Source organism: Scyliorhinus canicula, chromosome 1 (genome assembly GCF_902713615.1).
Source record: "Scyliorhinus canicula chromosome 1, sScyCan1.1, whole genome shotgun sequence".
In the NCBI taxonomy this organism is placed as follows: Eukaryota; Metazoa; Chordata; class Chondrichthyes; order Carcharhiniformes; family Scyliorhinidae; genus Scyliorhinus; species Scyliorhinus canicula.
Window position 1 is genome coordinate 302,816,553 of NC_052146.1, and position 15,687 is coordinate 302,832,239.

Genomic DNA, 15,687 nt, shown 5'->3' on the forward strand with positions numbered 1-15,687 from the left:
CTCCCCTTGAAGTGTCCTCCCCACCGTTTACTGCAACTCAGAACTTGCTGCCACTGACAAATTTTTAAATAATACCCCCCCCCCCACACTCAATCCCAGGACAATGACATAGGGGTCGAATGTCCTTAATCGGAACAGCTCAGGGCCAATCGCATTTCAGATGCTTTTGATTTTCGGAGACTGCACACAGGCCTCGGCCTACTTACATTACAACGGCCGAAGCCTAGGCTAGCTGTAGTCCAAAGTAAATAAAGTGGCCAGAAAAGAAGTATCACTGAATAATAAACACCTGCTGTCGTGGTCACGTGTCCGTGTTTGGTCCTCCTGCAATGCTCCAGTGAATCCCAGCACAGGTTGGAGGAGCAGCACCTCATCGTCCGCTTGGGCGCGTTGCAGCCCTCGGCACTCAACGGTAAGTTCGGCGTCTGTAGATTGTGACCTCGCTCCTCCATCTCAAACTTCCTTTTGAAAAAATATTTCAGACATGTATTGCCTCAATGCAAACTCCCTTCCCCCTCCCACAGCAGGCCACCTATCTATTGTTCTTAACGTTGCTACATTTGGTTGCCGTTTCTCCCACCTCTGACACACTCTCTCCTCTCTTCAGTTCTGACGAAGAGCCACCTGCTGCATCATCTGTGATTTTGCCTGTGGAAGAAGGTTCAGGGTGTCGATATCATAGAATTTACAGTGCAGAAGGAGGCCATTCAGCCCATCGAGTCTGCACCGGCTCTTGGAAAGAGCACCCTACCCGAGGTCAACACCTCCACCCTATCCCCATAACCCAGTAACCCCACCCAATACTAAGGCATGGCCAATCCACCTAACCTGCACATCGTTGGACTGTGGGAGGAAACCGGAGCACCCGGAGGAAACCCACGCCCACACGGGGAGGATGTGCAGACTCCGCACAGACAGTGACCCAAGCCGGAATCGAACCTGGGATCCTGGAGCTGTGAAGCAATTGTGCTATCCACAACGCTACCGTGCTGCCCTTTTAATATAAGCTAGACTTCCCACGCTAAATGCCGGGTGCGGTCGGTGAGTTCTGTATCAGCTAGGGTCAGGGACTTCCTGTGCCAGAGGTCAACGAGGTAATGTAGGGTGAGGCCCATATGCCGCATCTGAAAACCAAAATTATCTGAAATCAGAAAGGCAATCGGTATATCATTGTCCTGGGCTTGAGTGTTGGGGGGTGGGAGGGGTGGGGGTGGGAGGGCATAATTAAAACATTTGCCAGTGGCAGCAGCAAGTTCTGAGTTGCCATGAACAGTGGGGAGGAGGCTTCAAGGGGACGTAGACAGGCTGGGGGAATGTGCAGAAGGACGAAGGATGAAGATTATTGCAGAGAAGTGTGAAGCGATGGATTTTTTGGCAGGAAGAATGCAGAGAGAGGTTATAAAACAAAGGGTACAATTCTGGAGAGTTTTGCTTGCATCGGTTTTTCGGGTTTACGTATGAAGAATACTCGACCGGATTGGCCAGTTGCAAATGATCGTTGGAACGGCAACCCAAATTGATTTCGAGAATAGGATCACCTCGCTTCCTCTTGGGGGCTGAAGGGATGGAGGGATATGGGGATGAGGGGAGACGGGATCAGGATATTGAACTTGATGAACAGCTGTGATCATAATGAATGGCACAGCAGGCTCGAAGGGACAAATTGGCCTCTTCCTGCTCCTGTTTTCCACGTTCATCTGTTTCTCCTCACCCTGGCTACCAGACCCTGCACGAACCAAAATTAAATCAACACAATGGATAATATCACCTCACATTTTATTTGCACTGAACATCACAGACACACATTTTCCAAAAGGGGTTCGTAGCCCACTCCCCCGCCCCACGCTCCCCCCCCCTTATATATATATATTTTTTAAAACGACAGGTCTGTGCTTTTACCACGCTTGTTGTTCAAGTCTCTCCTGTACAGTTAAGTGTGATAACATGAAATGTGGTGACAGTGTCAGTTTATGAGTAATTACACAAAAGAATTACACAGATAACTCACTTGAAATATACAGTATGTACAGATTCTTGGAATGTATTTTCCGTCTTTGCTAATATATCAAGCACAGCACACGAAAAAATATTCACATGTAAGTTTAAAATATCTTTTAAAGTGATTTTTTTTTTCTGTTTTAAACCTTCCCAAAGACGCAAAAAGATGTACACCGCCCAGGTACAATTCAGTTAATGCTAAACAGTATTATATTTAAAAGTCACCAGTAAGCACTTCATTTATAATGATTAAGCAACAGTCTGGATTAAAAATTTAATTCAAACAAATGATTACATCATATGCATTCTTCGCTTTTAACCTTTCCTTTTTTAAGTGCATAATCACGATACGTCGCTTGTAAAAAAAACTTTTTTAATATATATATATATAAAAAAAGGGGTGTGCACTGCCGTCTGATAGTCTGATTTTAACAATTAAACTGCCCCGGGTAGAACTGATGGTTTTAAAAAATAAATATATTTTGTTTTTTGTTTTGTTTGTGTAGAGGTTTGGGCCGGAGACGGGGGCTCGGATTTTCCCAGCGTTCTCGCAACCGGTGGGATCTTCCAGGCCACACTGCCGGCGACCCTGGCGACCCCCCCCCCCCTCCCCACCCCCCACCCCCCACCAATCCGCTGAGGGTTTCCCAGCGACGGGAAGTGCATAGAACGAGAAGCCCTGTGGACAGTGGCGCGACCGGGAGATCCCGCTGCCGGCTAATGACGGTTCATCTCAGCCGCCGTGAAACACGTTGCGGGTGGAGGGGAGGGGTTTGCGGAAAATCCGGCCAGTGGGGGGGGGGGGGGGGGGGGAACGCCATTGAAACTTAGCAAGTGGGGTTAAACCGGGAATGATCAGCTGTGCTGTGGGGAAATGGAGATTCATTTAATGCTCTGACATTTGCCCGCTTAAATGACCATACCTTCAGCAACCGGACAACTTGGAGCACCAAGGTTTAGAGGGGGGGCGGGGGTGAGGCCAGTTTACTGCCTCGCCTCCCGTCCTGGGCTAAACCTTTGAGTCGCCTATCTCGGTCTTGCTGCCGAATAGGTCTCAATAGGGATCCAGAGTTTGACAGGGATGGGGGAAAAAAAAAAAGTTTTTTTGCCTGGGGTATTTTCTTACAGAGAGCAGCAGACACACAGTAGTGGCAACTGAAAGCAGCTTTTCGAATAGCCTCCCATCAGCCCTTTCAGCACAGTCGATGCTTCACTGAGGAACCGGGGATGAAAACGAGGGAGAGAGACAGAGAGGGAGGTGGGGAAGGATGTATCAAGATAAAAAAAAAACAACCAATTGTACCTGAAAGGTGGTACTAATTCAACTCCTTCTTTACGCACAGTTTCTCTCTCTCTCTCTCTCTCTACCCACCACCCATAATATCCTCAGCACTCACTGCTGAATCAGGGCTCAAGACGTATCAAGGACAATTCTTTTTGCTAAGACGGGGACTGGTTGCTACGGCAGTGCCCACCCCTCGGAATCTCAGCAGCAAAGAATTTACAGCATACAAATCTTTATCCTAACTTCCTCAAAACAAAGCCCATGCTTCATGTGAGAGGTTCCTACATTGAGGGGGTGACACAAAACCTCTACAAGTTATAAAACAAAAAGGTAATAAATATTAGTATCACAGAGTCATTGCTGTACACAAGAGTAGTTCAATTGTATAAAAATACATTTTTAGTGCAACCTCACAGATATAATGATATTCCACCCGCTTCACCCCACCCAGAAAAATAAACCGTTTCAAATAATTCACATCATTCAACACAAACCCCGGCCCCCTCCCCCAAAATAAACCCCCCCCCCCCCCCCCCCAACCCCCCGCCCACCCCCAAAGTGCTCTGGGGGAGAAAACATTGCAATTATTAAGCAGGTACACAAATTCTAAAATTTGTACAAATTCTCTTCTTCTCCGCGATGCATACAAGAGTCCGGGCAAAAGCAAAAGGCACAAAATATCCGCGACATTTCAAAAATAAAATAAAGTACTGAACGGGACGACAAAGGTAAGTCTGCAAGTCAAATTTGGTCAGGGTTTTTTTTTTACATACAAAGAGAAAATATTTCCACGTATTTTGTATCTTAAGTCTTGACCACGATAGACAAAGGTTGTAGCAGCCAGCATGCCCTTATACCCCCCCTCATTCCCTCCTACCCACCCCCACTCCCCTGTCCCCTCCTTCCCCAAACCCTCGCCTTCACTGGGGACCCAGATGGGAGGACATTTTGCAATAAGTCTTATTGCCCGGGTGGTTTAGGTCGTTGCATTTCCATGTTGTTTCTCGGCCTCGCGTCTGGCGATCCTCCAGCATGAGCGCCAGTCACCCCTGGTGGCCAAACCCTGGCAGCCGATGGTCCTCGGGGCGGGTGGGTTGAGGCCCGCTGAAATGCTCCGCGCCTGGCCCCTCGGGGGCACCTTGCCTGCTCGCGTTGCTCTCCAGCCGCCGCTGGCAATCGAAGCTCTTCATCGCCTCGTCCAGCCGGGACTGGGCGATCAGCGCCCTGGTGGCAGCTGGGTTCATCTCAGGACGGGGCGGGAACGTCCGGTGTTCCTGCTGCCCCTCCACAGCCCGGGCGTATGCCTCCCCTCCCGTGGTCCGACTCCCCTCGGCTCCGGAGGGAGCCATCCCGAAAGGATCGGTGGGGCTGGTTGGTCGTGGAGGAGACACGGCCATCGGGGACGCCATTTGTACATCTTCAGACTTGGAAAAGATATCCATCTCCTTGATGCTCTCGATGACGCAATGTGTCGCTTCATCAATGATGCTCTTTTCCCTCTGCTTCACCTGCAGGGGGAGCTGAGAAGCCGGGAGCAGCCCAGGGAAAGCCATAGCCCCAGAATGGACCATTTGAATGCCTCCGATTGGTATCATTTGGTACGGGGCCCGCACCTGTTGCTGGGAGTGCAAAGGAAGGTGGCTGAAGAGACAGCTTTGTTGCCCCTCGGAAAGACTAGGCCGGTCTTGTTCTCCCGGGGGAGTCTCACGAGCAGGATATGACGGCCAAGGCACCATTCTGCTGTTATCGTACGAATTCAGGTGAGATTGTCTCTGTAAACAGAAAAAAAAGAAATGTTAATAGAAAGGCAACTTAAAGGAGAGTCAGCGTCTTGTTTATTTGTATAGTACAAGCTTCGGTTCCTCCTTGCCTCTGTTTTCACCCCATACCCGAGGAAATAATTTTCATTGCTGCATTGTTAGGCAAGTGGTTCCCATTATAATTAATGCTTCAACTCGATAATGAATCAATAAATAATTCTGATTGCGTGAGATAAAGTAGGTGAAGGAAGCGGCTATGTGAAGCCAGGGAGATGGTGGTTATGGGCCTGGACTATTTATCCAGGGACCCAAGCTAATGTTCTGGGGACATGGGTTCAAATCATGTCAGCTGGTGGAATTTAAATTCTATCAATAAATGTGGAATTGAACGCTTGGCAATCATGAAACCAACATCGATTGAAATAAAATCCCATCTGGTTCACTAATGCTCTTTTCGGGAAGGAAATCTGCCGTCCTTACTTGGTCTGGCCTACATGTGTTGATCCACAGCAATGTGGTTGACTCTTCACCGCCACATGAAATGGCCAAACAGGTCACTCAGTTCAAGGCAATTAGGGATGGGCAACAAATGCTGACCCAGCCAGCGACGCCCACATCCCATGAGAAAAACAGCATGAATACCAGGTGTGCTGAATGGCCTGTTTTAGTGCTGGAAGATAGTTCTCAGCGTACAGCATTGAGAATCACTCGCCAGAGTGGTCTCAATGTAGATGGCCTGACCAGATGGGATTGGTCAAGGCGAATAGTGCAGGCACATCTCAAGTGAAGCTCAGCCAGCACACGGAGAACAGGGTGTATGGCTGTGGTGATAGGGTGAGGTGAAGTTGGTTGGGAGGAGGCCTGAGTGATAAGCACCGGCATTGACCATTTGGGTCAAATAGCTCTCCTTAGAAACGGTGATGCATATTCACTTAAGATAATCCTCTGTGTTACAGAGCAGGGAAGCATGACAATCTTATTGAACCACCACTTATCTCAAGGTAGGCAGAGATGGCGACTCATTCTAACTCACGTAGGCTGCTCCCTTGCCTCTGAGACAGAAGGTCGTGCGTTCACGGCCCATTCCAAATCCTCAAGTACCAGGCTGACACTTCGTAAAAATGTATTATGCCATGAGGTGTGGGTGTGGCCAGCAAGGTTGGCACTTGTTCCCCATCCCTAGTTGACCTTGGCATCTTTCACTATGTGAAAGGTGCTGTCTGATGCATATGGGAGTTGTAGCTAATTGCAAAGTACAGATAGTGGCAACTTATAACGCTATAAAATTGCAACACTTCGCATGTATCTTTCCCGTCTTGAACATGTGATTTTATTTTTTGTTGATTCCTTCACGGCAATGCAAATACTCACCAGGCTCATGTCTGCATGCTGCATATACTGGCCCGTCATATATCCACTTTGGAATGAGCCCCGCCTGGGTGAGGTTGCCCTCATCAATGGCATGTGTCTTCGTTCTCTATAGTCCCTTCTTGGAGACAATTCCCTTCTTGGGGAAAGGTCTTTCACAGGGGAGAGCTGCCTTGGCGAAGGTATCTCTCGCCTCGGAAGGAAGTGTCTCCGCGGCGAAGCGTCTCTCCTCGGAGATATCTCACTCAGATATGTCTCCCTCTTTGGCGATCGGTGCCTTATCGGCGAGATCTCTCTTCGCGGAGACAGGTGCCTTCTGGGTGAAAGGTCCCCTCTCGGAGACAAATACCTCTGTGAGGTTGGTGATGCATCTCTCCCTGGCGAACTGTCATAGCCTGGTGACGGTTGAGCACTTGAACCTGTGTCTCCTGAAGGGGACATTTCTCTGGAGCTATCGTCTTTCGGGGATGCGTCGTCAGTTCGTGGTAGCCACACATTTGTTGATGTCGGTATGTCCAGCCGATCCTTGTACTCAACAGATTCTGGCAATCTATTATGCAAACTTCTCTGATAGTCTGTGAGTGGCGTCCCTGCGTGAGAATAACTGGGCGGCACTAATTGGGTTACTTGAATTCTCGGTAGTGTCACCAAGTAACTGATGAGGGAAGACTGATTATTGGAGTGGGAAACATCAAAGGCAGAGGGCGAGGCAATGCTAAAAGTGACAGAGGATGCCTTGGAACTGTGTGGTAGCGGACTTGTACTTCGCGATCTTGTGGTTGCAGTGCTATCTCCTTGTCGGTCTTCATCATCATCATCCTCATCATCGTCGTCTTCATCTCCCTCCTCCTCCACTCCATCAGATTCTTCAGGGTCTGAAAACTGGTGCCGGACGGGAATTTCGCTTAGTGCATCCTTGTCAATCTCATCAGTAATTCCTGAAGGAGATGGAAGAGAGAAGGGAGTTAAATGCTGAATTTAGTGCATGGGTAATGTACTCACAGTCATACTTTACCTGAGTATGACTCTGCAAGCCCTCCCTGCCTAATCCCAACATCCAAGTTCAGGGTTCTCGCACACACTGCGAAGAATGAGGCAGTGCAGTTGGTCTTTTCCAATTCTTAACCATGTACAAATTCAGCCCAGAGATTGCTGTAAATGTTCAAAATGCCTAGTCACAATTCCTAATCGGGTGGAAGTGTTGCACTTTGTCCAGCCAGAAGAAAGTGGGAGCAGAAGGAGGCCATTCAGCCCCTCGAACCTGTTCCGCCATTCAATCAGATGAGAGATAAGTCTGCAAGATTACGAGTGGCATGGACAGAGTGGGTAGTCAGATGCTCTTTCCTAGGGCAGGAGAGTCAAAAGCTTGGGGACATAGGTTTAATAAAGTGCGTGGGGAAAAGTCTACTTGTGACACTAATAATGATGATTATTATTATACTAGATTGGTAGTAACCCGACACCAGGGTTGGATTTTTTTTTTAAGCGGCAAGAATTGTCACCTAGAGGGCGCCGATTCGATATTAACTATCAAAAGCAGGGCTATGGGGATGGAGTTGGAGCTTGTGGGCCTAATCGGCAAACTTCCTCAAAGAGCTGGCACAGGCACGATGGGCCGACGAGTTTCCTTCTGCGGTAATGGTGAAATGAGGGGTAGCATTCTAACTTGCCTGCTTCCTCTGTGTCCGTGCTGTAGGCGCAGGTTACAGCTATCCCCAGCTCAAGGCATTTTTTGGTATGAGCCTTTGACTTCATATGTTTTGTCAGGTTTCCTGGAGTGAGGGAAACAAAATGACAAAGGTAAGCATACCGAGATAATTAGCCTGCAAAAAAAAAAGCGAAGGTCAACAATGTCTGTCTATTTATTTCTTCCAACGTGCACACCATCCTACATCTCAGACCGGTGACTGGCAGAGTGACTCACTCGCGTCTGTCCCCATTACAGTGATGAATATAAATAAGGAGCCCTTGCAAATTAATTCCGGTTTTAAAATACTGCCAATGGATCTATTCATTTACGAATAGCCTGTTAATTTACTGCAATGCAGCCTTTACACTCTCGCACTGCTGGCCTTGAGCGATCGGCTTGCACATTCAAACAGAAAGCCTGCATCCATACCATGCAAACATTTGGAAGGAGCGGTGGCGTGAAATAACTCGCTATATTTTGTTATTCCGCAGACAAAATAGTTGGGACACAGTTAAATCCCACAAACAGTAATTGAGGACCACTCGACCGGCCCTTTTTTGTTGTCCCTCTCGCGACTGTGCTCATTAGCAGGAGGAACCTTGCCCAGGCTGCTGGAAAAAAAAACATTTCTTGCTCGTCTTTGAATTCTGCTGTGGGCGCTTGAACGTCCATCTGAATCAACCAGGCCAGGCAGCTGGATCCTTGCTCGAAATGAAATGAAATGAAAATCGCTTATTGTCACGAGTAGGCTTCAATGAAGTTACTGTGAAAAGCCCCTAGTCGCCACATTCCGGCGCCTGTCCGGGGAGGCTGGTACGGGAATCGAACCGTGCTGCTGGCCTGCTTGGTCTGCTTTAAAAGCCAGTGATTTAGCCTTGTGAGCTAAACCAACCCCTGAGATGGGGTTTCCATGGCATCATAGGCGATATACAGCACAGGAACAGGCCGATCGACATAACCGGCCCTCCACTCCCAGCCATCTAAATCTATCATCACAATCCTCTATTTCCTCCCCCCCCCTTATTATGAAAGGTTTTGATGGGGTACTGAGAGAGCGTTTCCTCGTTTGGGAGGAGAGTAACTGGATAAGCGCTTGAGTATCAATGCAAGATGGCCGCCAAGACATCCAACCGGGAGTTCTGAAGAAACATCTTCACCCAGGAAGTGGGTGAGAATGTGGAACTCGCCACGCTAAATTGCCCCTCAATTGGGAAAATTGATCAGCGTGATCGATCAAGCAGCTTCGAAATGAGGGCTTCCTAATTATTCGGTCCTGTTTGCCAGCAAGCCCTCATTCAAGGTGGCCCGTCCCCAAGACAATGGGTTCCGAATTCTGAAGAGTGGCACAGCCCACAGGTCGGTCAGAAGGACGGCTTGTCTCTTTGACGAGTGAGAATTGAACAACAGCCCAACCTCCAACCGGCTCACGCTCCAGAGCCAACGCTTACCTTTCGTTTTAAATGCAAAGTTACAGAACTTGCACATGAAGGGTCGAAGGTCAGTGTGCGTGCGGATGTGTTTCTTCAGCATGCTGGGTTTTTTACAGCGGATTCCGCATTCCTCGCAAATATATTTGCCTCGACCCCGCCCCCTCACGTATACATAGTCTTCGTTGGATTTAAACCTGCAAAGACAAAGGGAATTTTTAAATAAAGAAATGTGGAGCTACAACAGACAATTTATACAATATTATTATATGTGTATATTATATATACGCTGCTTTACTGCTCCAGATTCCTAACTGATGTGACTGAAGGCTCTCTGTCATGTTGCATTACCTTTTCTATTTGTGTGTCTGCACTCATGGATCGAAAGCAGGGTTCTTCCCCCCCCCCGCACCTCGAGTGTTGAGGAACCTCAAGAACTCACACGTCATCCTCCTGCGCTATTTCTGACGGCTCCTGATGGGGAGAGAGGCCACCCGCCTGTTCCCTGTGAAGGAAGGGATTCGCGGGCGGCACGGTGGTGCAGTGGTTAGCTCTGCTGCTACAAGGCGCCGAGGACCCAGGTTCGCTCCCGGGCCCGGATCACTGTCCGTGTGGAGTTTGCACATTCTCCCCGTGTCTGCGTGGGTCTCACCCCCCACAACCCAAAGATGCGCAGGCGAGGTGGATTGGCCATGCTAAATTGCCCCTTAATTGGAAAAAAAAGGGAGGGGATTCGCTAATTCCGCGCCCCTGACCACCTGCCCGCACACCGGAGCGCCCCTCGTGTGGATGCCACGCTTGGATTCTGCCGCTGTCAGTCAGATCCAGGACTGAGTCGTATTCATTCTCTCAGTTGGGCAGCTTAACTGGGCTCAATAACTGGGCTGGGGTTTCACATTCTGGATGGGTGCAAGGGTCAGGCTCACGCTTGTTCCTCAATGGACAAAGACCGAAAGGACAGAAATATCTGGCTGTGGGGAAAGAGTCTGAGACTAATTACGTAGAACTTTCAAGGATTCAGCACAAGCAGGATGGATAGAAGGGCCTCTTTCTTTGCCATACCATTCTCTGATTCTATCCTGGTTCCATTTTGACAGTGGTTGCCCAGATGGGAGATGTGATTAGGTTTGAGAGATGTTTTGCCAGTTGGGAATCAATACAGGAACGTCACCCCTAAACACTCGGGCTTAGTCACCTGCTGAGAAATAGCTCGCCCTTGCTAAATTTGTTCCCCGTTTTCATTCCTCCCACGGATTCACGAAAGGCACAGTAGGCTGCAATAAAACAGTTAGTTAACTTTTTTGTCCTGGTTTGGAAAGGGAGATAAGCTGAAAACGTCATCTTCGTTCGATGAAAGAATTTGCTCAGACAAGATAAACGCCGATGCATTGTGAAAGCAATTCGCTACCCGTGGCAACCGGAGCTATTCTGTACCCATGGCAACTGGAGCCATTCACTCTGCCCATGGCAACCGGAGCTATTCTGCACCCATGGCAACTGGAGCCATTCACTCTGCCCATGGCAACCGTAGCTATTTGCTAACCGTGGCAACCGGCGCCGCTCACTACCCATAATAACCAGAGACATGTGCTCCCCATAGCAACCAGAATTTGAAAGCCAGGAAACTTTTAGAGGGAAGGTGAGGGGGCGTAGAAAATTAAGCATTCTGAGAAATGTAACTGTGCCGAAGGTGCTACATAAATATGAGTTGTTGTTGTAGCTGCGGATTTGACCCCCTTTACGCAGTCCGGGAGCAGGTTGTGTCGGCAAATTCAACAGCGGGTTGTGGCGAGGCCTGGAGAGGGGAGTAAGTGACGATGTGGGTTCTGAGGTAGCCTATCAGGTGGACGACACTGCTCTTAGCTGGTGCCGCACATCCATCAGTGACTCACGGATGCGTGTTCACTGAGTTTTATGTAACTGCACTTGTTGGCAGGCGAGCCACATTGAAGAAAACATCCACAGACTGAGGCACAGAAGCAGACCATTCACCAGGTCCCTATCGATGTTTATACTCCACCAGCACCACCCACACACGTTCCCCACAGCACGCCCTTCTATTCCTTCCTGTCTCAGCCTCCCCAAAGTCTTATTCACCTCGACCACTCCTCGCGCCGGCAAGTTCCACATTCTCAACCCTCCCTGGGTTAAAGACGTTTCTCCTGATATTCCTTGTTAGAATTCCTCAGTGAAGATCTCGCATTCAAAGTTCGAGTCTTGTTTTGCTCTGTTGACTCTAGATTGGCCAATCAGTTGGGGCTGGCAGTGAACCTTGAACTCTGCACCAAAAGGCTAAACTCGTAATTGAGTTGCAGGGAAAAGCGGAAAGCACCACACTCCCTACAACCGAGCGGTTCTTTCATGGGGTGTGGCCGTCGTTGGGAAGATGGGCATCTGTTGCCCCTTCCCAAGTGCCCTTGAACAGAGTGGTTCGCTCGGCCTTTACAGAGGGGCCGCCATCTCGCCCCGCAGATCAGGGTGGCTGACACTCGGCCCCTGGTGACTGCATTGGGTAGCCAATCACTGCAGAAATATGCAGAAGTCGGCGAGGGAGCGAGGAAATTCCCTGGTCAACCGGCAGGAAAGTCTGGAATTTGGGCTGGTCAGGACAGTAGTTTCCAACTCTCCAAGGTTTCCCAGCTGTCTCCATTGAGGTTGGGTGGCCACGGAGAAAAACTGGAAGCGGGAATTAAATGATGTGTTTTAATTTGTTCTTGGGAATCGCTGCGTCGGCAAGCATTAATCCCTGATTGTCCTCGAGAGGCTGTTAGCGGTGAAGACATCCTCTTAACCGCTGCACTCGGTGTGGTGTAGGCGCACCCACAGTGCTGCCTTCCTGCAGCAACTTGGCACAACTGAGTGGCTCAGTCAGCCAGTTCAAAGGGCAGCTAAGAGTCAACCACATTGCTGTGGGTCTGGAGTCACATGTAGGCCAGACCAAGTAAGGACGGCAGATTTCCTGCCCTAAAGGACATCAGTGAACCCGAGGTTTTTTTACAGCAAACATTTGGGTGGCACAGTAGTCAGCACTGCTGCCTCACAGCGCCAGGGTCCCGGGTTCAATTCAGATCCCGGGTCACTGTCTGTGCGGTGTCTGCAGGTTCTCCCCGTGTCTGCGTGGGTTTCCGCCCACAGTCCAAAGATGGGCAGGTTAGGTGGATTGGCCGTGATAAATTTCCCCTCAGTGCCCAAAGGTTAGTTGGGGTTATGGGGATAGGGTGGTGGTTTGGGCCTAGGTGGGGGTGCTCTTTTGGAGGGTCAGTGCAGACTCGATGGGCCGAATGGCCTCCTTCTCCACTGCAGGGATTCTACGATTATATAATTTCATGATCATTATTAATAAGATATATGAATCAGTTGATTCTAAATTTCCACTGTCGGCCAGGTGGGTTTTGAACTAATAACTCTGAGATATGAGCCTAGGCCTCTGGATTATTATTAGTTCAAGAATAATACCGCTGTGCGACAGTCCATTTTTTTTGCCCTGATACATTTGGTGAATCAGCCTTTAAAATATCAGAAAGTGCGGGGGCGGGGGGGGGGGGGGGGGGGGGGGGGGAGGAAAGGCTGTTTGAGCCTTCAGTTCAGGTAATGAGAGTTTGCACGATGTCTGATTGGCTGGAGGAGGGCATTGTGGCATGTGTGATGGACACATTAGCAACCAATGGCTGGAGTATGGAGACAGGGTGGTTGGAGTCAGGAGGTCATGACAGACATGACCTCCACTGATTGGTGAGTCTAGGAACTGAGGGTGGGCTCCTTGCACCCCCAGTGTAAATTCTGGGGGAGGGGGTGGAAGTCACCTCCACTGCTTGGCCAGCCGGCATTAATGTTTCAGATGACGGCCTTATAATTCATGCTTGGCTGGATTTCTGACCCTCCCCAGGAAGATCCCGCGCCTCAGAAGCCTGCTGGCCAATTGGAGGCTGCATGTTGGACGCAGACCCCTCCTACCGCTTGTTAGAGCAGAGTCTTGGGGTGGGACGAGACCCTTCCGTGGCCATTACTTGCTCCCTTGCAGGCCACAAGTGGGCCGTGGGCCTGTGGCCCACCCAAAGCCTCCGACATTGCCTGTAAAACCATGGCAGGAGCGGGTGGGTCAATGGCGGGTGCTGCCGATGATACCAGGCTGCTTCCCAGGCCTCGGGCCCAGGTCAAGGGGGCATAAACATAAGATCGGGGCAGGGCCATTCCGGGAGATGTCAGGGAAGCACTTAGACATTCAAAGTTTGGCGGGAAAGTGAGAATTTCTCAGAAGGAAGTAAACACGGGCTAAATTTTTAACTTCAGGCCCCAGAAAGGTCTATAATTCCTGAGGAAGAGCATGAAGGGATATGAAGACAAGGTGGGTGAATGAAGTTATGACACACATCAGGGAGCTGAATGGCCTCTTCCTGCTCCCTCACCAGCGTGGTCTCCGAACACGATTGGCAGCTCTGCATGACTGTCAAACGGCCAAGGTTCAAACCATCTGCTGCAACTCAGCGTGTGATCTCACAAGGGAATGGGCCACATGGGGTGGGGGCAGAACCTAACACTTCACGGTTTCATTTGTTGAATATCATCTCCGCAGGAGGCTGTTGACAAAACAGTCATTTGTGATACTGAGATTTCCCTGACCAGGGGCAGTGTCTCCATTCATTCATTGGGCACTGGCATCGCTGGTTAGGTCAGCATTCGATGCCCTCATTGCCTTCAGGTGCTGGTGGTGAGCTGCCTTTGTGAACCGCTGCAGTCCCTGAGACCCACAGGGCGGTTGGGAAGGGCTCTCTAGGCATTTGACCCAGCGACAGTGAAGGAACGGCCGATATATTTCCAAGGCGGGAGTGTGTCGGGCTCAGAGGGGGATTTGCAAGTGGCAGTGTCCCCATGCGTCCGCTGCCCTTGTCCTTCCAGTCGGAAGAGGTCGCGGGTTTGGAAAGTGCTGCCGCAGGAGGTTTGGCGAATTGCTGCAGTGCATCTTATGAGCTGCACACACACAGTGCCCTGTTTAACTTTGACTTGCAAGTTGTTTAATCGTGTGGCGGTGCAGGTTACTGCTGTCCACCACTTGTTTCCTCGGTTATCTTGTCTCCTGTGTAATTAACTGGTACTATCGAACAGTTATAGCTGCCATGTCTGAACAATGGAGAGCATTGTGTGGTGTGTGTGTGTGTGTGTGTATGTGTGGTGTGTGTCTGATAGTGTGCGCGAGTGTGTGTGTGTGTGTGTGAGCGTCGGAGCCCAGAAAGTGTAGGCACACGCGCGCACACACACACACACACACACACACACCGAGCTGAATCTCACCCCAATCACACCACTGGAAAACTGATGAGTCTGTCTCACAGTGCGACGAACCCTATAAATAGCACCACACGTGGGCAGATAAAATATCATGATACAACACTTCAGGTATGTAACTGCCAAGCTCAGTGACATCATGAAGACACAACTGCATTCAGTGTATATCCTTCCTCTCTCAGTCCAGATCGCTGTGCTGCCCAGTGAACAGCAGCTGACATCAAACTAAGACCGAGGTCACCATCCCCATTGTCACTACACCGAGCTGATGGATCACATCAGCTAAGTCATTGGATAGTGCACAAAAACAGATGAAGGGTGATACAGGTTTTGGCTGTCTTACTATAAAATACAAATTCGGAGACTGTGAGAGTGAGGCGGCTGTGAGAGGGAGGAAGTGTTGCTGAGGGGAGAGTCTCAGTGAGGGAGTGTCAGAGTGAGGGAGTGTCAGTCAGGGAGTGTCAGTGAGGGAGTGTCAGGGAGGGAGTGTCAGGGAGGGAGTGTCAGAATGAGGGAGTGTCAGAGTGAGGGAGTGTCAGGGAGGGAGTGTCAGGGAGGGAGTGCCAATGAGGGAGTGTCAGTGAGAGAGTGTCAGTGAGGGAGTGTCAGAGTGAGGGAGTGTCAGAGTGAGGGAGTGTCAGTGAGGGAGTGTCAGTGAGGGAGTGTCAGAGTGAGGGAGTGTCAGTGAGGGAGTTTCAGTGAGGGAGTGTCAGTGAGGGAGTGTCAGGGAGGGAGTGTCAGTGAGGGAGTGTCAGTGAGGGAGTGTCAGGGAGGGAGTGTCAGTGAGGGAGTGTCAGAGTGAGGGAGTGTCAGTGAGGGAGAGTCAGTGAGGGAGTGTCAGAGTGAGGGAGTGTCAGTAGGATGTCAGTGAGGGAG

At 49.9% G+C, this 15,687-nt stretch overlaps 1 protein-coding gene across 6 annotated transcripts in view; it reads right to left on the reverse strand.

Annotated features, from left to right (window-relative positions):
- Positions 1 to 4,177: 4,177 nt before the first annotated feature.
- hivep2a (HIVEP zinc finger 2a) overlaps positions 4,178 to 15,687 on the reverse strand; it is a 224,562-nt gene continuing 213,052 nt past the window's right edge. For all 6 annotated transcript variants that reach the window (XM_038816720.1, XM_038816698.1, XM_038816728.1 and 3 more), the window contains 4 exons: positions 9,550 to 9,725; positions 8,082 to 8,183; positions 6,415 to 7,349; positions 4,178 to 5,055 (listed from right to left, as the gene is read on the reverse strand). In XM_038816720.1, the coding sequence (XP_038672648.1) occupies positions 4,327 to 5,055; positions 6,415 to 7,349; positions 8,082 to 8,183; positions 9,550 to 9,725 (1,942 nt within the window). In that variant the 3' untranslated portion in view covers positions 4,178 to 4,326. The remainder of the gene's footprint in view (positions 5,056 to 6,414; positions 7,350 to 8,081; positions 8,184 to 9,549; positions 9,726 to 15,687) is intronic.